This window comes from Saccopteryx bilineata, chromosome 5 (genome assembly GCF_036850765.1).
Source record: "Saccopteryx bilineata isolate mSacBil1 chromosome 5, mSacBil1_pri_phased_curated, whole genome shotgun sequence".
NCBI lineage: Eukaryota > Metazoa > Chordata > Mammalia > Chiroptera > Emballonuridae > Saccopteryx > Saccopteryx bilineata.
The window spans coordinates 198,733,303-198,760,177 of NC_089494.1; the positions used below are offsets into that span (position 1 = coordinate 198,733,303).

The window sequence follows — 26,875 nt, forward strand, 5'->3', positions numbered from 1 at the left end:
TTCTTTAAAATATATTTATTTCTCTTCTCTGAACATTTAGCCAGGGAGCAATAGGCAATTTTCAAAGGTTTATTGCTTACTCTTCAATATAATAAATATGGTTGTAAATAGCACACAGCAACATTAGCTTATTTACATTCACCGATGAGAAACTTGTCCTCATCTGGTTACGTGTCCAGTCCACCAGAGAGAGGTTTGGCATTCGTGTGCTTTTTGCTCTTGGTGAGAATCACTTCTGCTTGGTTTTCATTCTTGGAAGAAGCATATCAGCTGATGTCTTCAGGTTTTGTGACATGATGTGACAGAGGGATGGGACAGAGATTAGGTGCTACCATGGAGTTAGTCTGGGACTAGGTCTCTAGAAAGATCTTCCTTCTTGCCAGGTGAGTATCCAGTGGACAGCACAGGACATGGGAGGGAAGCTTTCAGGACGCAGACATGCAGAGCCTCATCCAGAGATGGGTCACTCCGTTCAGCTTCCGCCGCAACCCCTACTCACTAGTCTATATATTGATCTTTTGTGCTTGTGGCCACAGAACTTAAAAAACCAGCTCACAGGAAAAGAAGGAAAAGCAGAGAACTTGACCGAGAGGTGGCCTGCGCCGTATGTCATTGTCTTATGTTGTCTCCTGAGCTTTGCTGCCTGTTGATGACCTGTGTAGGATGCATACATTATATTCTTCATAGCAGAATTCTCCTTTGTTTCCCTTGAAAAGTTTTTGTGACATTATGTTTTTCAAAACAACTTTATAAGAAGGACTTTGATGTCAGCCAATAAAGAGAAACTTCAGCCTCCCTCTCTTGAATTTCAAACCTACCTAAAGTGGAATGTTTTCCCCTGGCAAATGATTACTTACTTACTTTGAAAAGTAGACAATCCTTTTTTTTTTTGGATCCAACTCAGCCCTTCAGAAAACACTTCAGACTAAAAGAGGAGGAAGTGCAGGAGACTAACTTCCTGTTGTGCCTTACATAAAACATTTTGCTAAAATTGAGAGCCACTCCAAATGTAAAAGTAAATATTTGTGCAAAGGGTACACTGCCAAGTGCAATCTTAAGACATCTTCAATGTACTCATTTTATAGCATTTGACTCTTTAAAACAAGTCTTTTAAATTATGAAAATGGCAAGTAAGTGAAAGGAAGTTAACATCAGAAAATACACTTTAGAAAAAGTACAGGATATTTTGATGATTGGCTAGGTATTTCATAATTTAGGTCAAGTAAGTTTGTTAAATATTCACAGTAATTTCAGAGAAGAAACATTCTGTCTGTAAATCTTCAATCTATTGCATTTTCAACCATTTTCTGTACATTTACAAAATTTTATCTGTCAGTGCATTTTTATAGAATTCCTTATTGTCAGTTCAGTCTTTCCCTCTCTAGATCCAGTTATACCTTCAAGGTGGGCTGTAGGACTCCTTTCTCAATAAGATGAGACTTCAGGGTTTTATATATATTTAACTGCTGTTCTGGTTGAAGCACCAACAACTGCTGTAGCACTTTGCTTGGATTTGGACCCCTGAAAACAAAGCAGAAAAGAAAGTTCATGCTATTTTAGGAAAGCCAAAGGAAGCATATACCCACAATTTAAAGTAAACCCTGCATTTAAGTGTGGAGTAACAGTCTCTACAGAATTGAAATAGCTTTTGATCAGAGCTCACTGTAATGCCCAATGTTAGTGTTAATAGTAGGAAAAGATGCCCAAACACTTCTCTGTTGAGAGGCATACAGTCTAGATGTGATAAGAATGCATTTACACAAAACCCAGGAATAATACTAAGCAACAGAGGGAGTGCAGATCTGAGCTCTACGAAAATTCTCAGGACAACCTGAGTTAGAGATGGGGACAGAACTGAGACAACATGACATAAAAAATGTCCCGTAAGGAAAGGAACAAGATTCCTGGTGGGTAAGAATATGAAAATATTCTTTCGCTTTTTAACTTCAAAGACGAAGGAAGGCATTTTGCTGAAGAAATACCCCAGGGAACTATAAATGTCCAAGAGACGGGGCAGAAAGGTTCTGAGCCTAGCACTGAATTCCTAGCCAGCATCCACAAAAGGTGCCAAAGCCTTTGTTCAAAGAAAACCTTAGGGAAATCTCAGCATGAGAAACAAAAGCGATCTGCTCTAGTTGAGAGGAGGAGGAGGAGAGCCCCGTCCCTCAGTCCCCTGCCCCAGCAGTCCCCGAGAGGAGGAGTGAGCCCAGGCTGAACTGAAGTAGCTGAGGCAGGAAGCATGAAGCCCTTCACAGTCAGCCAAGGGGCCTCTCCTCCACAGCTCTCACTGGGTCCCAGTTCCAGAACAGGGCTCCTCCCTCCCTCACACCGTTCTTTGCTGTGATCCTATTACAGTCAGGGGGGCTATAGTTTCCCACCCCCTGGGCTCTGGAACTCAACCCATTTATAACCTGGAGATCACCTCTGTGATCGTCTCAAGTGCTATTTTGTCAGCATGAACCTAATTCAGATTTTAATGTATATGTACTGCTCTTTAAAATTTCTATGGTCCACTTGAATAAAATAATTTCGGTGGTTCATTACTGACCATAACTTCTATGGTCACTTTTTTGTGAAGGGCAGTTAGTAAAATCCAATGGGAAAAAACATAATATATGGAGAATGGTACAGAGAAAGACATTTATATGACTTTATGACTTATAAGGATAGTTCAGTTAAAATGGAAATATAAGAAGTAGAAGCCCCAACAACAAAGAAATGTCTGCTCTATAGTGACCTCACACTGAAAACTCTGGATTTAAAAACTGCACAGTACTCAGATTTGGCCATCCCATGGGTCAACTTCATGCAAAAGCCTAAACACTAGAGCCATATGTCTCTCATGGTCACAGTCTACTCAGCCAGGACACAGCTTGTTTTATATTTCATCAAAATATTCAGCAACTTCTAATCCCAGAGTAGTGGCCCACAGAGCAAAGGAAGGCTTTTCTAGCAAGTTCAGCTAAAAGGCAAGCTGTCAGCAGGTGCACCCAGTGAGCTGCATCCTGGCTCGAGCACTGGATTTCTGACAGTCTAAATATTTGCTTTCCAATGGCGGACAACATGGCTCAGCATGACTTCTCTCTACTGGGAGAAAAGCAGATTCAAAAAAAGAAAGAGAAAGTATGAGTTCATGCCCTAAAAGATGCCATCTGCTGAAAATAAAGAGCTCTGAGGGCTTGCCCATGAATTCCTAATACTCAAATATAGCAGTCAGTCACAAATAGATTGAACACTCCAAATAAAAAGACAAACACTATCAACCGTGTTATAAAAATAACAAAATCTAGCTATATGCTTGTTAGAAAAGAAAAACACTTTCAACATAAAGATCAAGAAATGCTAAAAATAAAAGCATGGACAAAAAAAAAATACTGTGCAAGACTAACCAAAGGAAGGTTGATGCAGCTATTCTCATATCCAAATAAAGATGGAGGACACTATATGATGACATTAGGAGTGATTCAACAGGGAGATATGACAGGCCTAAATGTGTATATACTTAACACAACCTCGACACACATACAGATACAACCGATAAAAATAGGAACAGGTGAATTTACAATCATAGTGTAAGATTTTGACAAAGCTCTCTCTTTGTAACTGACAGAATAAGGAGGTAGAAAAAAACAGAATCAGCTAAACTTCACCCAGCAGACATATATACCATGTCCACCAGGCAGTGCAGAGTGCACATTCGTTTTGTGTGCACCTGGAACGTGTACCTGAATAGACAATATACCGAGGCATAAAGCACGTCTCAACCAATGCTAAATTGTGAGATCATAAGGAGTATGTTGTCTGACCATAGTGGAATTAAGGCAAAAATCAATAAAGGAAGAATGAGAAAACCTCCATTTGTTTGGAAACAATCCATATACTTCTAAATAATCCACGTGTCAAAGAAGAGGCGATACTGAAAATCAGAAAATATTTGTAACAAAGCAATGAAAACACAAGTACAACATGAATGATGAGAATAAAGCAGTACTTAAGAGGAAATTTATAGTCTGAGGTGAACATATTAGACAAGAAGGCTGAAAATCAATAATGCAAGCTTTATCTCAAGAAGGTCAGAATGAATGGCAAACTGAACCTAAAGAAAGATGAGGGAATAAAAAGATGAGAATGGACATCAGTGAGACAGAAAACAAATATACAGTAAAGTTAACAATGCCAGGATTTGATTTTTTTGAAAAGATTAAGGAAATAAACTAATGAGGCTACTCCAGAAAAAGGCTGCAGACAGAAAGAGCAACTCCTTCAAACTAATGCAGTGAAAAAGAGCACAGTCATCCCTCGCCACACGGCGGCTCACTTTTCGCGGTCTCACTGTATCACGAACTTTAAAATTGTATATGTATATCCAATTTTGTATCGCGGATTTTTCGCTATATTACAGGATTTTGCGGTGCATAGGTATTTTTATATATAAATTATTTTAATTATTTTTGTGATAAAATAAGTAAAACAAGTGTGGAAAGGTTAATAACAGTGTGGGAAGGGTTTATAAGAGTGTGGGGAAGGTTTATAAAGCCTTAAAATATACATAAATAATAAAATATAAGGTTGCTACTTCGCGGATTTTCGCCTATCGTGGGGGGTTCTGGAACCTAACCCCTGCAATAAACGAGGGACCAGTGTACTTCAAGACAGCAAGTATTAAAATATTTTTAAATCTAAAAGTACCTTATAAAGCTTGTGATGTAGACATGCACAAATGTTGCCATCAAATACTGACAATCAAATCTGTCCATTATTCCGCCATGTCCAGGAATGGTGTTGGCAAAATCCTTTAGAAACAAACCAACATATTACCAAATTTTCAAAAAAAATGAATTTGCTATAAAAATTCCTATCTGAAAATGTCTCTGGCATCATGGACCCTAACTAAAGAAAACACTTTACTATTGGATTTTCCCACTAAATACCAACATACCACATTTTTTGAATATGTTCCTATAATAGATTACTGAACTGACCAGCAACATGCAAATAACATGAATCATATTTTAAAAAAATCTAGCACTACATTTTTTTAGTTAACAAAACTTTCTAAATTGAAAGCACTATCGGGTATGACTACCCTAATATTTTTACAGCCTACTTTCCTGTTTGAGCAGAAACTGTTTGGGAAGCTATTTGAGTGTTGTTGACAGGTATGTGTCTGGCTCTAACTCATATTTATCCTAATAGTTCTTATTCTGAAATTAACATTTTACTGCGATGATAAATATTTCTTCTTTTTTATAGAAAATAAAAATAGCCAGGTCGTTTGGGACACATGAATCCATTAGATTGAAGGAATGGTTAGCAAGCCTCTGCAAATGCACGGATAGAGCCCCATTTTTCAGTGCCCAGGAAACAGCGATGACCAACTCTTCTTCTAGTTTCCCCGGGCAACTGAAAACACTGGAAATGCAACAGCAGTCACACCTTCATTTCAGACATGCAAAAAAAAAAAAAAATCTCACTATTCCACAGGAAACCTTGGACTGGAGACTATTAAAGAAAATACCATTCCAAATATAACACTTTTCTGTTAAAAACAATTATTGCAAAGAAATTCTTGGTTAATCTGTGCCAACAAATTGCCTGCTTTCTCTTCCCCGCTACCCAAAGCGCAAGAGCGCCATGGTAACCCAGTTCCGCTCTGCTGTGTGCAGCCCTGACAGCTGTCGGCTTTCGCTGTGGCGCTCTGTGGGCGTGTGTGTGTGCTGAGCATGTTGAGAACGGGAACATCTTATACACTTTCATGTACTGCATCCCACTTCACATACTGTCTGCCCCACTGCAAGTCCTCCTGGAGTTCGTTTATTTCTCTGGCTTCTGGGGCCCTACGTGACCTGGCCCCCCAGCCTCTGCAGACTGACCGGCCACACTGCTCTTGCTCCCCTTCAGTCAGGCTAAGTTCTTGCACTCCTTTACACTCGCTGGAACTCTCCTCAGGTTTCTCTGCAGGACTTACTCTCCTCCTTTCTCAGATCCCTGCTCAAATGAACACCTCCTGCCCTCTCCCACCTCTAATGGCACAACATTCAGTCTTAACTTAGTGAAGCCATGTGAGGTGAGCTAAGATAATAGGGCAAATATATGTCACTTTATGAGAATCTCATTTAAAACATACAGATAATTTTAAGGATCTGAGACGGGGATCAGCAAACTATGTCCCACAGAACAAATCCAGCTGGCTGCCTGTTTTTCTAAATAAAGTTGAACTTCCTTTACAAAATAAATAGAATCCCCACTCCATTGACATACTGTCCTCGGGACCTTCACAGGACACTGGCAGAATTCAGAGCTGAGCAGTTAGGATATGAGTAATAAACATATGATTTTACAGAAGAAGTGTGCTGACCCCTTATCTAGCAGAATGGATGGTTTACAGAGTCAAAGGCTCCCCTGTCCATCCCTTGAAAAAAGACCAGCAAGACACTAATCTTCAAACCACTCATGGCTGCATTCTTGAGTGAGCACTTGAAGGATCAAATTCTATGCTTGTCCCAACATTAAGTAACACATGCCATTTCTACAAAAGAAGCTGACATGACATGTCTTGATTAAAACCTAATAAGAAAGAATACACTCAAATCAACCAGGAAACATTTCTCTGAGGCTGAAAGCAATCGTTTTTTGCCTGGGGGGGGGGGGGACAGGGGGCTTAATATGTGTGAGAGCACTAGAGAACCAAATTCCAACTATATTACATTCTTTAATTATTTTCTCTAATAATGTAACAAAGAACCTCAACACACACCTTGATTTTGAAAGCTCTTTTAAATCCGCTGGCAAAAAAACCTCCAAACGGGCCAATCAAAGATGCGAATGTTGAGAGAGCAATGCTGTGGATCTGGAAAGGATACAAACTCACTGTTTCCTAGAGAGGGAAACCAGAGGGAGGGGTTGAGGCGGAGTGCATTAGGATTAGATTTGAGCATGCCACCTCAACTAAAAATCATGACAGAAACAGTCAGTCAGAGCATACACCCCATTTCTGTTCATTCCACAAACTTTCCGGATTGTGGCAGAATAATATAAGCTCTCATTACTATCCTTGATTAAGCCAGCACTCTATTTTTTCTGTATGCATACTGACAGCACGTGGCACACTGAAATCTTGCAGCTGATGAGCTGCTTACTAGTTCATCTAGAGATTTCTACAACACTTGAGTTGTCAACTTACCAAGAATCAGTTAATTTTGGAATTTGTTTTTACCAGTAGTACTTTGTTTTTGTTATTATATAATGCATTTAAATTTTGTATTCTATTTCATTTTATTTTATATGACCAAGTGAGAGGAAAGTTGGTTTTTCCCTGCATACTAAATTAAATGTTACAGAAACACATAAAAATAAGTTGCTTTAAAAAGTGTACCAAAATGTGCATCAGCAAGACAATTATAAAGTTTGCAAAGATCATACAAACAGAATTCTTGAAAACTGTTTTGTAAGTTCTTAGTTCTCACTCCACTTTATTATTTTTTTCTTGCTCCACTTCAAATAAACCGAAACTGCAAACTGTACACAGTGCACAGTGGGTGTGGCTTAACAACCATTATTGCAAGCACCAATCTTTGGACCTGTTTTCAAAGCAATGGAATTGCTTCTAATCAAAGATCAACAGTAAAAAAGTTTTACAGCAGATAACAGATGGAATGGATGTTGAAAAAATTCTTGGAATCCATGTGTTGAGCACTCAAGGAGAGAAATAATTTATCGGTTAACCTCTTCTCAAAAGTTATGGACATTGCCAGACCAGGCAGTGGCACTGTGGATAGAGCATTGGACTGGGATGCAGAAGGACCCAGGTTCGAGACCCCAAGCTCGCCAGCTGGTTTGAGCAAGGCTCACCAGCTTGGACCCAAGGTCACTGGCTCCAGCAAGGGGTTGCTCGGTCTGCTGAAGGCCCGCAGTCAAGGCACATGTGAGAAAGCAATCAATGAACAACTAAGGTGTTGCAACCTGCAATGAAAAACTAATGATTTATGCTTCTCATCTCTCTCTCTCTGTTCCTGTCTGTCTGTCCCTGTCCATCCTTCTCTCTGACTCACTCTCTGTCTCTGTAAAAAATAAATAAATAAATAAATATTAAAAGTTATGGACATTTACGGCCCTGGCCGGTTGGCTCAGTGGTAGAGGGTTGGCCTGGCGTGCAGAAGTCCTGGGTTCGATTCCCGGCCAGGGCACACAGGAGAGGTGCCAATCTGCTTCTCCACCCCTCCCCTTCTCCTTCCTCTCTGTCTCTCTCTTCCCCTCCTGCAGCCAAGGCTCCATTGGAGCAAAGATGGCCCGGGCGCTGGGGATGGCTCCTTGGCCTCTGCCCCAGGCGCTAGAGTGGCTCTGGTGGCTAGAGTGGCTCTGGTGGTGGCAGAGCGATGCCCTGGAGGGGCAGAGCATCGCCCCCTGGTGGGCAGAGCTTCGCCCCTGGTGGGCGTGCCGGGTGGATCCCGGTCGGGCACATGCGAGAGTCTGTCTGACTGTCTCTCCCCGTTTCCAGCTTCAGAAAAATACAAAAAATAAAAATAAAAAAATTATGGACTTTTACAACGGTTTAGATGCACACATGTACACATGTGTAGACAGAGAATGATTTGATTCCCCATTTTAAGTACGACCCACCAGTGCCAACAGCACACATCAGCGGGGCTCTATGTATAGCATGTGCACATCCTTTAGCATAAGACCTCAACATTGCCTCTAATGACCACGTGTACTTTTGGGAGGGAAACTGATTTTTAGAAGCAGTGGCTTTCTGTACTAGTAATGGTCTCCTGAAAAAAAAAAAATCAAGGAATCTTTGAGCTGGTAAATCAATGTTTGTTTCTTTCCCTCCCTCCCTCCCTCCCTCCCTCCCTCCCTCCCTCCCTCCCTCCCTCCCTTCCTTTTCTTTCTTTCCCTCCCTCCCTCCCTCCCTCTCTTTCTTTTTTTTAAATTCAGTTAGAGGAGGGGAGGCAGAGACAGACTCCCACATGCACCCCAACCAGGATCCATCCAGCAAGCCCACTAGGGAGCGATGCTCTGCCCATCTGGGGCCCTTGCCCTATTGCAACTGGATCCATTTTTTAGTGCCTGGAGTGGAGGCCATGGAGCCATCCTTAGCGTCCAGAGCCAGCTCCCTCTAATCGAGCCATGGCTGCAGGAGGGGAAGAGAAGAGAGAGAAAGAGAGAGAGAAGCAAGGGGAGGAGGGATGGAGAAGCAGATGGGCACTTCTCCTGTGTGCCCTGACTAGGAATTGAACCCAGGACATCCACACACCAGGCCAATGCTCTACCACTGAGCCAACCTGCCAGGGCCAAGCTGGTGAATTTTTAATTTTTAAATAGAGTCAATTTATGCCCATTATATATGAAACTTACTGCAACTCATCAATTTGTAGAAATCTAAGGACTATATTTAAATATTTTCAAAAGAAATACAAGACAAATTATCATCAGTATTCAAACCATTGAGCAAATAAATTCCTAATAAACAATAGGTTTATGATAGTAATATTCATTTTATGTTCAAGAAAGGAAAATTAAAAAGAGCTAGAATATATTATTGATGCCAAGCAGACAGTGAAATCACTTCTGTATAATAGAATTAAAAATTTTACAGAAACCAATGTCTTATAAAAATCTTAATCTTTGGGCTAGAGAAGCCTTACCCATATTTACCTTACCTGTCCCAACGCTCCTTTTAGAAGGGGAGGAAGTGAGTAATCATGAAGCTGGAAGAGTTCAGAAGGTTCACATTCTGTGACAAAGGAGTTCACATCGCTTCGGTATTCCACTGGGCAGACGAAGTACTGGTATTTAGATAACACATAGGCAGCCTGAGTAACAAAACAAGAGTTCATGAAACACTAAATGAAAAATTGCATCTGTGTTGTGTGTGTTTGACGTCAACACAAAGACCAGAAATAGAAGGCTAGAGTTTCTGTGCACTCACAATCTGCTGTGTATTCTCAAAGTCCGACGGTCATAACTGACTTAATAAAGGACTTTGAAAAGCCATTGGAAAACCAAAGGCATTTTGGAAATCACCAAGATTATCTCTCTATGACCACAATAAAAAGAGGGAAGGGGAAAGGGAGAAAGAAGCCGGTTTAAACATTCAAACAAGCATTACAAGAAGGTTTTACTTTTCTAAAGTACACATAATTAATGTTAGCAAAAGCTGACAATTATTAAGATATGGGAGAGTACAGGACTGAAGTTCTTGGCATAAATGTTATATTCTTTTCATCAATTAGTAAATAGCCAGTGGTTTAAAATGAAAAAAAAAAGTACAGATGAAAAACACCATTTTTCTTAACCAACCTAGAAAATTTTGACTAAACTGTTCTTCCCCTGACCACATCCCTGCAATTTTTTTTTTTTTTTTTGTATTTTTCTGAAGCTGGAAACGGGGAGAGACAGTCACACAGACTCCCACATGCGCCTGACCGGGATCCACCCGGCACACCCACCAGGGGCGATGCTCTGCCCACCAGGGGGCAATGCTCTGCCCCTCCGTGGCGTCGCTCTGCCGCGACCAGAGCCACTCTAGCGCCTGGGGCAGAGGCCAAGGAGCCATCCCCAGTGCCCGGGCCATCTTTCCTCCAAAGGAGCCTCGGCTGCGGGAGGGGAAGAGAGAGACAGAGAGGAAGGAGAGGGGGAGGGGTGGAGAAGCAGATGGGCGCTTCTCCTATGTGCCCTGGCTGGGAATCGAACCCAGGTCCCCCGCATGCCAGGCCGACGCTCTACCGCTGAGCCAACCGGCCAGGGCCATCCCTGCAATTTTTAATACAGCTGTTCTCAGCCATGGAAGAGACACATAAAACAAAGTGTTAGGCAACAGTTTCTTCCTTCTTCTTCTGCAGCTATTCAGCCCATTATATTGCTCCAGGACGGTGAACAGAAGTGCATGCCGACACCAGGAATGGTAATAAACTAATTTTGCTTCTACCCTGTTTCCTCAAAATCATTTATAAAAACATAATGTATCTCCTCATTATTTTTGTCATGCATTACATTCTTACAGGGTAGCTGTTTATTTTCTTTCAATGGTATGACTATTCTTTTTTTTTTTTTAGTGTTTATTTTTTATTGATTTTAGAGAGAGGAAAGGAGAAAGCAGGAGAGAGACAGGAACGTCTGTTCCCATGTGTGCCCTGACCAGGGAGCTAACCGGCACCCTCTGCGCTTCGGGGCAACGCTCTAACCACCTGAGCTATCCCGCCAGGGCGTATATGGCTATTCTTGTAGTATTACTAAATTGGTTTTTAATAATACCAAATTCTTGTATTATTATTTAAGTTAATAATGTTCTAATTATCCCTGCTTTGTAATGCATAAACACTGGACAGGATCAGATGCCTTTTTATTATTCTATTCATAAATTATTATCTCATCAACAATCTACAACATAAATGCTGATTGGATTAATTGTATCGGATCCTATTGGAATTTTCACTAAGAATGAACTACAAGAGAGGAATTATGATGGTTTTCCCATCCAGGAGCCTGATATTTTGTCATTTATTTGCATATGTGCTTCTTCTCAAAGATCCTTGTTGTCTCTTGTCATTCTGTATTTGGCTGTGTAGTCAGGGACTACACTCTGAAAAGTTTAAGCTTTCTGCCCTGACCGGCTAGCTCAGTTGGTTTTAAAGCATTGTCTGGGTGTGCAGAGGCCGCAGGTTCTGTCCTTTGTGGTTGGGCCACATACAGAAACAGATTGATGTTCCTGTCTCTCCCTCTGCCTTCCTCCCCCTCTAAAATCAATAAAGTACTTTTTTTTTTTAATTTAAACTTTCTAACAGTAATTTTTGAAATATATTTATTTTGTATCCAACCATTTGGCTGTATCCTTATTGATTCTTATGAGATACCTTTTAATAAAAATCTAAATTCCATAACTGTAAACTAATTTTTAAAACATTAACAAGACTCACTATTCATGGCTAAAATAAATATCAATTATTTTTTACAGAGAGAGTCAGAGAGAGGGATAGACAGGGACAGACAGGAACGGAGAGATGAGAAGCATCAATCATTAGTTTTTCATTGCGCGTTTCGACTCCTTAGTTGTTCATTGATTGCTTTTTTTTTATTTATTTTATTTTTTTTTATTTTTCTGAAGCTGGAAACGGGGAGAGACAGTCAGACAGACCCCCGCATGTGCCTGACCGGGATCCACCCGGCACGCCCACCAGGGGGCGTCGCTCTGTCATGACCAGAGCCACTCTAGCGCCTGGGGCAGAGGCCAAGGAGCCATCCCCAGCGCCTGGGCCATCTTTGCTCCAATGGAGCCTTGGCTGCGGGAGGGGAAGAGAGAGACAGAGAGGAAGGAGAGGGGGAGGGGTGGAGAAGCAGATTGGCGCTTCTCTTGTGTGCCCTGGCCAGGAATCAAACCTGGGACTTCTGCACGCCAGGCCGACACTCTACCACTGAGCCAACTGGCCAGGGCCTAAAATAAGTATCAATTATTTTTAACAAACTTGTCCTGCACGTGGGCCCATAGGAGTCAGCTCTTGATAAGCCAAGTAGCAGCATGTGCAAAGGAGGCAGAGCCCTTCCACATCACTGTATTCTCTGCTGTTACCCTAGGGCACCGCCTGCGCCAGCACCTGTCCCCCACAAGGCAGAACCGCTGCTGGAAACTGCCAAACCGCGGCAGACAGCCCAGCAGAGGTCTCAAGGCCGAGCCGGACAGCAGAATCAACCGGGCGAGCTGACTGCCCGGGGAGACTCGGGGACACGGACTGTGAATAAGGCTCCCAGGTGGTTCTGACACGAGGGCAGGATGCGAGAGTCACTGGGTACAGAATAGACTCTGTTTAGTGGGTTTCAGAAAATATATTATTAGTCTTTTGTGGTTTAATTCTTTTAGGTTTAAGATAGATAAACTTGCTACCATTTTTCAAAATATAAATAAGATAAAAATCTTAGTAAAACTCACAATGAATCCAAACACGACTGTGGAAAAGAAACCGCCGATAAATCCTTCCCAAGTCTTTTTAGGAGACAACTAGAAAAGGCCAAATAAAATTAAAGAGAGTTACTGCACTCAAAAAACACGCAATACATAGGCAAGCTGTTCAGTGAATTCCCACAGTACCTTGTGCATCTTCCCTTTTCTTCTTGGGATGGCTTCCCAACCCTTTTCCCCCTATTCCATGATCCTAATTTATTTGTGCAAATTTCTCTAGTGGTATGTAACACCTAAGGCCCTCAAACATTTGACATATGCCAAAAGTAGAACGAGTGTAACTAAATGCGGACATTGCAGCACAACAGGTTACCACGTGTTCTCAAAAGGCCAGGCATACAATGGACCTCTTTCTGAAATGGTAAAATGGTCCACGCCCCAGATGCAGTATTTGCTCCCCAAGTATCCCCATACCCTTTTCACTTTGGTCAGGATCTGTGTCTGTCTCCATGAAAAAGGAAAAGGTTGTGCTTCTAAGAATAGATACTGTTTCAGATTAAAGCTAAAACCAGATAAATACCCCAGGGAAGTTTCTACAAATAGAAGCGGGTGACAGCTAAGCTCCATGAGCCTCTGTAGACCTCATGTTGTGATGTCCATAAAGCTCAAAGCTAAGAAGGTTGGCAGAAATGGTTTCTTGACAAATCTGACATTCTTCCGTAGGGTAGACTGATACACACCTTCTCCCAGGATATTGAGGATTACTGTCATGCAGTAGGAGTTGACTCAAATTCAAAAGTACCTGCCGATTAATTTAAAGTTCTCTTATCAAATTGAATTAATCCATAGCATATTGATTTAGAGGTAAACTAATTTAACTACATCTGAATATATTATGTAATTAATCCAGCTGGTAATACACTAGGAAATCAATGTTCAAAATCAGGCAGTGAGAGTCTTCAAAAGCCATAACAGCCTCTCAGAATGCTTCCTGAGCCCAAAACTCTCAGGGGTACAGAAGCCTTGAATACTTAATAACTTCCTCTTGTGCTGAAGCAGCTTTAGAAACTTTAAAAAAAAAAAAAAATATATATATATATATATAGCTTGCTTGTATCCCTACGGCTCAGACTGATGCCGTGTGCTGGGCTGCTATGTGGGAAAGAATTTATGAAAGGATTTTAAAAGACATGGTCTGGCTTTTTCATAAAGAACTGGTTTGTTTCTTTCTTCCCCAAAATGAGAACTTTTAACAGAATTCACTTTCTCCTCTGCCTCCACTGACTGTAAAAAGAAGCAAATCTGAGGCAAGATACCATGGTCTGCTCACGTGTACTTTCTTTCCATTATTTTAATCTTTCCTTATGACTTGTATTATCAGTTTATTGTAGGGCCTCAAATTTAAAAAAAAAAAAAAGTCTGGGTGTAGAAGGCTTACAAATAAACATGAGTATGGGAAGATGGTATAACGTATACTTTCCAAAAGTTTGGTAAAGGTTAGGGTATAGGTGAGACAGCTGAGAGAGAGCAGTCAAGGAAAGGCCTGTTTCCAGGGCTGTCCGGGAGCGCAGTACAGGGGAACTACACAACAGCTCAGGGAAGAAACCCGCAGAGAGATGAGATGAGCCTTCGAGGGAGAAAGGATAACGAACGGTGTCCAGCCCTTACTGTGGAGCCAGCAGAATACTGAACGCAGGACCCAGACAGCGAGCACCCCGGGAACCATGGCTCACTGCCTCGACATTCTGGCTGCTGAGTGCAACCAAGAGAAATCAAAGCAACTTGAGAATCAAAGAATGTACAACAGTACCAAGCTGGAAGTTTCCTCCACAGGCTAATCTTTAAAGTTATGGGAATGGCTTGCTTGTGCTAAGGTTTTTTTTTGTTTGTTTGTTTGTTTTTTTTTTTTTATATTTCTGAAGCTGGAAACAGGGAGAGACAGTCAGACTCCCGCATGCGCCCGACCGGGATCCACCCGGCACGCCCACCATGGGGCGACGCTCTGCCCACCAGGGGGCGATGCTCTGCCCATCCTGGGCGTCGCCATGTTGCGACCAGAGCCACTCTAGCGCCTGGGGCGGAGGCCACAGAGCCATCCCCAGCGCCTGGGCCATCTTTGCTCCAATGGAGCCTTGGCTGCGGGAGGGGAAGAGAGAGACAGAGAGGAAGGCGCGGCGGAGGGGTGGAGAAGCAAATGGGCGTTTCTCCTGTGTGCCCTGGCCGGGAATCGAACCCGGGTCCTCCGCACGCTAGGCCGACGCTCTACCGCTGAGCCAACCGGCCAGGGCTGTGCTAAGGTTTTTAATTACCTTAATTAATGGAGTTCTCCCAAAAAAAAATCCAAACAGGTAAGCGGTTATGTCATTGCAGATAACACTTGATATTGGGACAAGGAACCTTTAAAAAAAAAAAAAGTCAGCAGAAAAAAGTTCACATTATTAAGTGATAAATATTTATACAGCTATGACTCATAATGAACCACTCTAATAATCCTCTGAATTACACTGCAAGCCAGTTCAGAGCATAACACTTGCCAAAACATTATTAGAAACCTGACATATCAACCAAATTTTCCCACTTAGCAATTAAGCAGAGCAAAATCTATAAATAAATAAACTTAGGAGAATATTGCTAAGGAAGATATTAAATAATCAATTTAATTTTTATATTAAATAATCAATTTATATTGGTATGGACCTTCAAATTTCAATTTTATGAGGAAAAAATTATAATAGTATAAAGATTTTTTAAAAAGCAGTCTTTCAAAATGGAAATGAGTCATTTGGTTTAGACAGTATAATCTGATATAGTTATTACAAGTGATTAATACAAATTCTCTTTCAGAAAAAATTATCAATTTTAATTCTATCTTTTCATATAGTTGCATTAAATCCTACTAATTATACAGAGCCTACTAATCTCATAATTTCCCTATCAATTAAAAGTTTGTATACTGAAGACAATCTTAAAATGATTCTAATTGTACACACACACACACCAACCCCTTAGCTAAAAAATCACAAAGCTGTTGAGGGAATATTTTTACAAAACACCTTGTAAAGGATTTTAACTAATGAGTGTTTCTTTTTAAAGTGGGGAAAATATGATCAGGTGTCTTAAATCATTTTTCTCCCCTCTTAAATTTTAACTAATAATTTTTATAATATTTAACTTCAAAAAATGCTTTCTGAATCTGCAAGCCTCTGCTCTATAGCAAGTGACCTCACCCCTCTGAAATCTGGACACTTCCTCCTGTGTACATGTGGGACAGAGCCTACTAACGTTCACCTAGAGCCGTGATGGAAAACCTCTTTATAAAAACCGCCCACTTTCCAGTGCTGGTCAACCTGGTCCCTCCCACCCACTAGTGGGCAGTCCAGTTTTCATGGTGGGCCAATCACAGCGCTGTTTGGTTGCTCCGCTACTACCCACCATGAAAGCTGGACTGCCCACTAGTGGGTGGGAGGGACCAGGTTGACCAGCACTGCAAAAGTGGGCGCTTTTTATAAAAAGGCTCGCCATCACGGACCTAGAGAAAATGTGTTGCCAACGCATTGTTTGCAAGCAAACTTTCATGTTCTGTTCACATTCCATGTAAATAATATGCTCCTTTAAAAAGTTATATTTGTAAAAGTCATTAAAATATAGTAAAACCTGAAAATGTAATTATTTGGAACTTTTATAAGGACTTCTTTCATTTGAAACCTTAATAAGAAATACTCCCAGTTAAGAATGCATTTGTCCTCAGGTGTTAAAACAGTAAACAAAACTCAGTAAAGTAATTTCATGGAATAGAGTAACAACAAATATTATAATACATTTTAGTAGAAATCTGTAAGACACTGTTCAGTGTGAAAAAGCTTTAAAAATGCTATGACATAAATATAAAGCAGCATAATTCCGTCCCCTTACCATATCATGCCTTCAAACAGATTTTGGATGACAAGATGTGACTGAGTAACTGTTATCAGTAAAGTGACATGAGTCCATGCGAACTGTTAATAGCCCAACAACACAACAATTAGTAAACACAACAGATCAGTGCAGCCCAGGAAGCAAGAGCAATTTTAACCGCATAGCATGATTTTTGGTTAAATTTTGTAAGATAAAGTCATACAAAATAAATGTAGTTAGCAAATTAAATTCATTTTGGTGACCACTGGACCCTTAACATCATGAAAACATTTAAAAAGGTAATCTTAATTTATATACAAATAGAATGCTTATAGTACTGAGATTTAAAAAAACATAAAAAATAAATCATCATGAATCATCAAAAATGATGAGAAATAGCCTGACCAGGCGGTGGCGCAATGGATAAAGCATCGACCTGGGATGCTCAGGACTCAGGTTCAAAATCCCGATGTCACCAGCTTGAGTGCAGGCTCATCTGGCTTGAGTGCGGTGGACTCACCAGGATCATAGACTGGCTTGAACCCAAAGGTCACTGGCTTGAGCAAGGGGTCACTGGCTCATCTGGAGCCCCTCCCCCCATCAAGGCGCATATGAGAAAGTAATCAATGAACAACTTAAGTACCGCAACTACAAGTTGATGCTTCTAATTTCTCTCCCTTCCTGTCTGTCTGTCCTTGTCTCTCTCTCTCTAAATAAATAAATAAATAAATAAAAATAAAATGAGAACTACATGGTATTGTTATGGTATTTAGAGAGGAACATTTTGCTCTGGCTACATTCTGCAGTTATTAAGAATGCTAAACTATTTTTCCTTCAGAGTTTATTATGCTAATTTTTTCCTATTTAAAACTATTTCTAAATTCAAATGATTCAAACCATCAGAGATCAATGGCCCTTAAATTCCATCTTTTCATACTTGAATGCTAATCTTCACAGTTTTATTCAATGGCAGTAATCAATTTCAAATTTTCAAACACCTGTGTTTCAATTCCAGCTAGCCTGAGAGATGGCCACTTTGATGACGTCAGCATCCTCAATATGAGGAGAAGGGAAATGAAAAAAAAAGCTGATGTGTCCATGTACTACTGTCTCTTAATTTTTATTGAAATTTATAAAATGACTTCAAAATTCTTAGATTTTTGAGTTATTCATAATAAACCCATTTTTTACTTCAGCAAATAATATATTGGTATGTCCTTATTTTATTTTTTATCTGCTTAAAGGATCCAATTCTCTTTTACCCTAGTTGCTTAAAAATGCATAAATGATTTTTTTCCAATAGGCACCAACTCTATTTTCATAGGAGATCCTATTGTATCCTATTTGTCTTGATGTTTTTCAGATTTTTTGACAGTTTCTCTTTTCTTCTCAAGATCCCCAGAAATGAAGAAATGTAAGAAATATTTTCTCAGCCCTGATGCTGAGCACGAAGTCTTATGGAGAAAAACAGAGCATAAAGCATAGATATATATCTCGAATCCAAAACAAGCCATACTAACTCAGGAATTCCAAGATCTAAATGCTGTATTTTTTCATTTTAGCTGCTTTTCAGGGAATAAGTTCATCATACACAGCAATAAATTTCCTGAAACACTGAACACTGTTCAGTGGTAAACTGAATAACATCCCTTAGGCCAAAAAGAATTGTGCAGTATTATGACTAACCATAACTACCAAGAAAATACATGCTTTGTTCCTTTATACTCAACTAAGAGCAAGTCAAACAGTTACTTTCCATGAAGAATTATGGTAGGTGCTTCCCAGACTTACCATTCAGGGATCTATGGAAATGCCTCAAATTTCTACAAATCGGGGAAATCCAAATGCTTGGTTTTAATTTTATAGGCTTTGAAAATATTCAAAGAAAAAGTTTTTAGGAAACTTTGAAAACATTTCAAATTTTAAAATCCTCAAAAATATTTCAACTTCAACCTCTTGCATTTAAAAGTCATTCAAAATTGAAATATCCCTCATGTTTAGGCATCAACTAGCAGATTACATTTTATCTTCTCACTACAGAAAAAAACATTAAACATAAGGGTTTCTGTGATATATTGTGACTACAGAATAATGATTGATACATACCATATAAAACTGCAGTCGATAATGTTTCTTCACCAGACTCAGCACAAACATGCAGAAACCTGCTCAAGAACAAAAACCATATGTTTGTTGTGCATTTTGTTACAACGTATAAGATTCACCGAGTTCAAATGAGCCAATTTTCTACAGCAAGTCTGGTATACTCTAGCCACCTACTCATAATGGCATCTCTCCTGCTCATATTAAGTATTTTAAGTAAAAGTTTCTTGAGGGAAATGATCTTGTGGTCTCCAAAATGCCTAATATATTCCAATGCACAAATTCACTAAACATCTTCTGAATTAGTTAAGTGAAGTAGTCTCTTGGTCATATTTGGATATAGGAAAACACATCTTGCATTTCAGTTGAATAAAATTTATTTGCTATATCAATCTATCAAGTATATGTACAGAATGTTTCAATCTGTGCATAATATAAAAATTAATAATAATATTATGGCAGCTAAGATCTATTGAATACTTTCTTTGTTCCAGGCTCTTGTCTAAGTATTTTACAAATACTTTTTTTTGTAGAAAAATGCCCAAAGGTCTTTATTAATTTACTGATTATCACAGGGCTAAAAAGCAGTTAAACCCTCAGATCCTAATGACCCTTAAGAGTCTGTGTTTCCATAAACCATTATCAGCAAGAGTCAGATTAAGAGTGACTTGAAATTTCTCAGATCCATATTATAATAATCATAGTAAAATATACTCTTAATAATATCAAGATTTACAAACAGCATTAGTGTTCGTTTATATCCTACAAATTTATTATGATGAAATTTTACTAAATAAAAATTCTACCCAATTAAGTAAAATCTAATATCATATACTAAAATAATGGGAAGCAAATATGAAACTTTTTTTCCAATGTATCAGTGCTTTCAATTGTTGGTCTACCAGAAATTTTGTGCCAGTCCATAAAAGAGTTAACCATCTGATGCTGTATGAAGATTATAGACCCAATGATTATAGACTCTATAATCTTCATGCAACATCAGAGTGGTTAATTCTTTTGCAGACTGGCAGGAAATTTCAGACTGGCAGACCAGCACTGATCCACGAACCAACGGTTTAAAACCACTGCAAGTTATACTTATTAAGGCAATTCTGACTACTCTTACCAGAGCCATGAACCAAACAGCAGTTCTCCTTAGCTGTATTTTGAAGACTGATTGGAAATATCAGTGTAAAGGGTGGTAACAAGCAGAGAGACAGTATAAGGGCTCCCAGATCCTACCTCACCTCCTACTTGTCACCTACAGAGTAAGCTCTCTGTTTAAACTCCAAAAAATATATAGAAACATTTTTCTGAATAGAGGCACAAGTGAAAGCCATTATGTCACTTTCTTGAGGAAAAGAAAGTAGGGGGGAAGGGAATAAAACATGGAATTCATGGCATTGAAATCTCCAGTGGTTTAAAAGACCTCTTTAAAAAGATTGCTTTTGAGCTTTTCTTCTATAGCAAGTAGACTTATTTTGTGGCTCAAGAAATATCATTTCTATGCTGTTTTACACCATTGGTCCATGAGTAAGAGGGCGAACATAGATTGTACTTGGCTCAGTGAGAGGATCAGGGAGTAACAGCAAAGCAGAGACAAGAGTGATGTTCTGTCCAAACAGATCCCTCTGATTCTTACCAACACAATCCTGGGAAGCTCTCAATGTCATTAACTATGAATTATCTCCTCACAAATACTATTGTAATATGTATAGTTTTCTGTTTCTTGAAATTATATACTACCATTCACTCTTTAGTATTTCTTCAAACAAAATTACCAGCAGAATCATTTGCTATTTTCCTAATGGTGATTTGATTTTATCCAGGACCGTCTTGGCAATTCCCTTTTATCTGATCTAGTTCCACCATTAAGTCAATTAGTAACCTGCAGTCTTTAAGGGCGCTCTAACAGAACACATAATTATCCAACTCCTAGATACATTAAGATAATAGTTTTCTCAATTTGAGGAAGGCACATAAAGTGTTTTCCTAGCATATCTAAGGTTAAATATTAATTTTAAAGAGAAGCAATCTAGGGACATAGTAGTCCTCTCCCTGTAACCCTGGTGCCAGCGGTTTAGACTGCCCTGCACGTCCCAGGACCTGGTCCTTTTTCTAGCTAGCATATGGCTCAGTAAACCCTTTCTTTCAGGACAAAAAAAAAAAAACTCTGAAAAAAAAACCACAGGAAATTTATTTTCTGTTCACAATAAAGTTATTATATATATTTTACATTTAAATGTGTAGAAATACTACTATATAGTCCTAGCCACGTAGCTCAGTTGGTTAGAGTTGTCTTGATGTTCCAATGTTGTGGGTTTGAACCCCAGTCAGGACACATACAAGAATCAACCAAAAAATTCAAAAATAAGTGGAACAACATCAATGTCTTTCTCCCCTCCCCCATATCTATCAGTAAACACATGTAGTCCTGAATTCAAAACACAGACAGTAAGATAGATCCAGGGCTAAATAATGCGGTTTACTGACTCATCCCTTCTTCTTTCATGGGGCTATATTTTTCATTACACTTATGTAACTAATCAAAATGCCAACACGTTTGAAACATCATGGTAAATTGGTTCAGAAGCATATAGCATTAGGTGTGCCCGTATTCAGACACTTGACTGCGTCTGCATTAATTTAAAAACAGTTTTAAGTGAGTATGCATTGTAGAAATAGCCATGCAAACCAACCTTATTAGCTAAGATATATTAGCTAATATAAAAGTTTTCTATTAATCTTCATGGTGAGTTTAAGGTGTAGAACAGGATCATATATATAGTATCTAATAGTCTTTAATTTTAATATTACAAGTGGTTTTGGAGATACAGTCCTTTGTGAACAGTTACTTGTGACATCTTTCTAAAGAATTCAACATCCTTTGGATAAAAGATATTCAGGATGTTTAAGGAAAAATAATTATATGTCAATTTTTGACATCATTTAATGTCAACTGGTTTTCTTGAATTCAAAATATCATACTCAAGGGTTTTGATAAAGAAATCAGAAGAGTTAGTCATGCATAAATACCAGCCAAAAAAGAAAAATCACCAGTTGGCTAAAGGGATGGTGATATAGGGGCCAAACAGCGTGAGCTACTCCTCATCCTACCGCACTTGCAATCACATGGCTGCTCTGGTTTCTGAGGAACCCCAAACCCAAATCACCAGGATTTTTAACAAATATATCCAGACTCTAGAGAAAATGCCCATCCTATCACTTTCAACTTCACTGATTTTCTCTGTTAAATTTATTTTACAACAAAATTGTCTAAACGTCGGAATGATTTCTGGGTCCCAGTCAGAGAGCCATTTTGTATATTAAACAAGTCATTTAATCTGGTGGGCCCCAGTGAGGGGGACAGACCTGAGATACTTACGCTGTATTTTAATAAACATCAATGTCAATGAAATAAGCTTGAGCCCTCTCTGCTTTTTAAATCTTCTAAGGTCTATACTTTTCAAAGTCAACTAAAATCTTCACAGGATCTTTGGAACATTGTTCAGCAAAAAAGATTTCACAGTATAATTTGGAGAAAGGTGCAAAATTCTCCACGGTACGCTTTCTATTCGCTCACCCCTTCTTTAAAGGCTAACTCCATTCGCTAGAGCTCACAAATGTTGCTAACCATGTCAGCGATCACCAGGAAGGCCTCAAAACTCAGCCCACAAGACACTTTGTTGCTGAGAAAATACCTCTAAGAAGCAGTGGGTGTAGGTGTGTACATTCTCAGCTTCTTGAGCTTTCACCCAACAAATGCATACTGGGAACTAAACTCCACACCCCGTGCTAGGCACTGGGAATGGGAAAAACAAGAGACACAAATTGGTGCTTATGGTGTAACAGGACCATATTGAGGCCACTTGTAAAACAGTAGATAGAGAATACTACTGATGATTTACTGATGATTATTGGAAGTTCTATCATTTCACCCAGTAGTTCCTAGCTTCCTACAAGGCTGCATTTTACTTTTTTATATATTTTTTAAGATTTTATTTTTTAAAGAGGGGAGACAGTGGGGAAGGTGAAGGGAACATCAACTTGTAGTAGTGCTTGTAGTTGCTTCTTGTATGTGCCTTGACTGGGGTTTCAAACTGGCGACCTCAGCATTCCAGGTCAACGCTTTATCTACTGCACCACCACAGGTCAGACTACAAGGCTGCATTTTTTTTTTTTAACAGATAGAGTCAGAGACAGGAACAGATAGGGACAGACAGACAAGAAGGGAGAAAGATGAGAAGCATCAATTATTTGTTGTGGCTCCTTAGTTGTTCATTGATTGCTTTCTCATATGTGCCTTGACCGGGGGCCTACAGCAGAGCAAGTAACCCTTTGCTCAAGCCAGCGACCTTATCCTTCAAGCTGGTGAGCCCGTGCTCAAGCCGGCGACCTCGGGGATTCAAACCTGGGTCTTCCCTGTCCCAGTCCAACACTCTATCCACTGCACCACCACCTGGTCAGGCTATAAGGCTGCATTTTAAAAGTACATTTGAAAGACTACACTAACATCAATATCCAGATATGATATTATCCAGTACATTCGTAAAATATTACATTGGTGGAAACTAAACAAAATGTATAAGGGATATCTCTTATTATGTCTTGCAACTGCATATAAAGACACAATTATCTTAACCAAGAGTACCTTCTGAGCCAATTACTTGGGATACAAAAGCAATTTTTCATGGACTGCCAAAAATAGCAGCTCATGTCTAAGATCAGCCCACAGTACTTTTATTTAATTATACCCACTTAGAATGAAATGTAAACCTAAATAACTCGAATCCCCATTATATTTAGTAGGAATTATAGGAACCGTTTCCTATCTAGTTGCCCTACGTTTCCCAACTCATCCTTCGTTCAAATAAAAATCTGGTTATATCATCTCTTCACTAAGATCCCAATGGTTTCCAAACCCTTCCCACAATATACAAAGCTTCTCAGGATGTGGCTCCTGCCTCCCCTTCCACCCTTTAATGCCCGCCGCCAGCCCAGAACAGGCATTCTCTCTCATTTCCAAGCCTTGCGCCACTGTTGCCTCTGCCTGGAATGCCCTCTCCACTACCCACTGGGCAAATGCCTGCTTGTTCTGTTCTTTCATGACATGTGTTATCTCTCCTTAAAGGCCTTAGATAGCCTTCCCACCCCCGAGCAGGTCCAGGCTCTCCTCCCATTCCTGCCTGCTTTGAGAAGTCCTTGTTCATGCTCCCACAATGCACTAGGGTACTCGAGTCTCACCAGTTGCAAAACACGACTGGCCATATTTCCCTTTGCCTCCTCAACACCATTCACAAGCTTAAACACAAAAAAGTTCTGCAATAGTTGTAGTGAGTGTCTGGAGATAACTTAAGTAAGGCTCTGAGGTAGGAGGGAGATTTCACCGACTATTCCTTTGTAGTCAGTTTTTACTATGGGCATATATCATGTTATTTTAAAAAAACAGGTAAAAAAAAATTAAGCCCTACTTAAGGACTCTTTTATTTATTTATTTATTTATTTATTCATTTTAGAGAGGAGAGGGAGAGACAGAGAGAGAGAGAGAGAGAGAGAGAGAGAGAGAGAGAGGAGAGAGAAGGGGGGGAGGAGCTGGAAGCATCAACTCCCATATGTGCCTTGACCAGGCAAGCCCAGGGTTTCGAACCGGCGACCTCAGCATTTCCAGGTTGACGCTTTATCCACTGCGCCACCACAGGTCAGGCCTTAAGGACTCTTGAAACACTTGGCTTTCGGCAAGCTCGCCCCCTATTCAGAACCCATCCATGGTGCTCGAACAGCCAAGAATGGAGAGGCCCACGCAGGCGCTCAAGTCTACAGCCAGCACTGCCTGTGGCCGAGAGTGAGCCATCCCAGACGTCCAGCCGCTCAAAACGTAATGATTAGCACGAGCTCCACTTGACTGCCAGCTGAGGCGAGGCACTCAGCACCACACCTGAAGCCCAGTCAACCCCCAGGACCACCAGAGAAAACAGGAAATTGTTGCTTCAAGCCAAGGGAAAAATCTATAAAATTAGTTAGGATTGGCAGCTTGACTGCATGCATTTCTTCTATTCCATCCTAGCAGCCCATTAAAAGAACTTTAAAAGAAATTAAAGCAAAACCCCACAGAGTAAGAAAACAAAGAAAAAACCCACAGAGCAATGAGAAATAAAGGAATGTCAAGGAAAACAGAGCAGAGAGGACTGAAAAATTTGGAAGCTGGAAAATAGATTGGATAGCTTTCAGCAGACCTAAGAAATCAAGGACAGCTAGTGGTATTTTCTAGAAGGCAAGGGTGAGGCCTGGGCTTCTAACTAGAGTATTAAAGTAAAAGTTTACTAATAATAAGTGGAAGCGCTAGCCAAAGCAGTCAATTATGAAAACAAAATAAAAACCATTTTAGCCTGACCAGGCAGTGGCGCAGTGGATAGAGCATTGGACCAGGATGCAGAGGACCCAGGTTCGAAACCCCAAGGTCGCAGCTTGAGCACGAGCTCATTCGGCTTGAGCATAGGCTTACCAGGCTTGAGTGCAAGGTAGCTGGCTTGAGCATGGGATCACAGACATGACTCCATGGTCTCTGGCTTGAGACCAAGGTGCCTGGCTTGAACAACGGGTCACTCCCTCTGCTGCAAACCCCCTCCCCTCGCCCTCGGTCAAGGCACATATGAGAAAGCAATCAATGAACAACTAGGGAGCTGCAGGGAAGAACTGATGCTTCTCATCTCTCTCCCTTTCTGTCTCTCTGTCCCTATCTCTCTCTCTCTCTGACTTTCTCTCTGTCTTCTCTGTCAAAAAAATAAATTTTATTTTAGGTTTGACCTGTGGTGGTACAGTGGATAAAGTGTCAGCCTGGAACACTGAAGTTGCCAATTTGAAATCCAGGGCTTGCAACATGTGGGAGTTGATGCTTCCTGCTTCTCCCTCTGCCCATCTCTGTCTCCGTCTCTGTCTCTCTCCCTCCCTACACCTCTCTAAAAATGAATAAATAAAATACTATATATTTTTTAGACATTTCCCTTCTAAGCACATTTCACAGGAAATATTGGAGACCGTGCTTACAGCAAAACGAGGGTGTAAACCCAGAGACTGGAAAGCATGGGGCAGAAGAAATGAGGGAGGCCGAACCACGAGGCCAGGTACACAGCAGGCTTACAAGCGACCAGTCAAAATCGAAACAGGATCACAGACCTCTCCAGAACAGAGGTCTCCAGGAAAATAAAAGAACTGACACACTACCTGATCTGTGTGAACATTTGAAAAAGCTACCGATAGACATGGGACAGATCCAAAGGAAAATTAAGGCTTGCTATACAGAAATGTACACATGTGAGAAAAGAAGTGGAAGGGGTTAATAAGTGTGAGAAAAACACAATGTTGTAAAAGCATGAAAATGTCATCATAGATGCTATAGAGAAAGTGGTATTTTAGGCATCTGTGTAATGATGTAAATCTGACTGTTAAGAAGTACATATCTAAATCAACTTGTTAGAAATTTTTATATGACTGGTAAACTTTAATGGAAAATAAACCTATAATTCTACCTTTATCTTAAGTATCTGATTCTTAATCTAAAATCATAAAAAAGCATATGGCATAGCATACTATAAACAAATATATATAATAATCATATATAAATGTATGTATCGTGACTATATAATAAACCATGTTAGGAAAACTCAGTACTGTACCCTGACTAATTCTATTTAAAAACTCTATTGCCTAGGAACAAATAAAGCAAGTATACAGTAAATGTGAAAGTTTCTTTGTAAATTAGACTTGGTTATACCAATCCATACATTTAAGTTTCTTTACTACAATTTGCAAAGAAAAATTTTAAGTATATGGGGTGAATATTAGACAAGAACTTTTTAAAACCACCATTAAAGAGTAATGGCTATTTAAGACCCTACTGAAAAAGAATAACTTTACATGGGACAATTTAAAAAAGCCAGATTAAAATGTAACAAATGAAGAATGTTATGGATTTAAATAACATAA

General features: G+C 39.9%; 1 protein-coding gene across 2 annotated transcripts in view; it reads right to left on the reverse strand.

The window, feature by feature from the left end:
* Positions 1-26,875, reverse strand: part of CDS1 (CDP-diacylglycerol synthase 1) — a 69,456-nt gene continuing 42,581 nt past the window's right edge. The window contains exons 6-14 of one of the 2 annotated variants that reach the window (XM_066233222.1): positions 18,896-18,954; positions 16,808-16,890; positions 15,205-15,292; positions 12,926-12,994; positions 9,663-9,815; positions 6,758-6,877; positions 4,690-4,793; positions 1,398-1,521; positions 1-654 (exon numbers count right to left, since the gene is read on the reverse strand). In XM_066233222.1, the coding sequence (XP_066089319.1) occupies positions 610-654; positions 1,398-1,521; positions 4,690-4,793; positions 6,758-6,877; positions 9,663-9,815; positions 12,926-12,994; positions 15,205-15,292; positions 16,808-16,890; positions 18,896-18,954 (845 nt within the window). In that variant the 3' untranslated portion in view covers positions 1-609. Of the gene's footprint in view, positions 1,522-4,689; positions 4,794-6,757; positions 6,878-9,662; positions 9,816-12,925; positions 12,995-15,204; positions 15,293-16,807; positions 16,891-18,895; positions 18,955-26,875 lie in introns of both variants that reach the window. The other variant, XM_066233223.1, reaches the window with a different exon arrangement.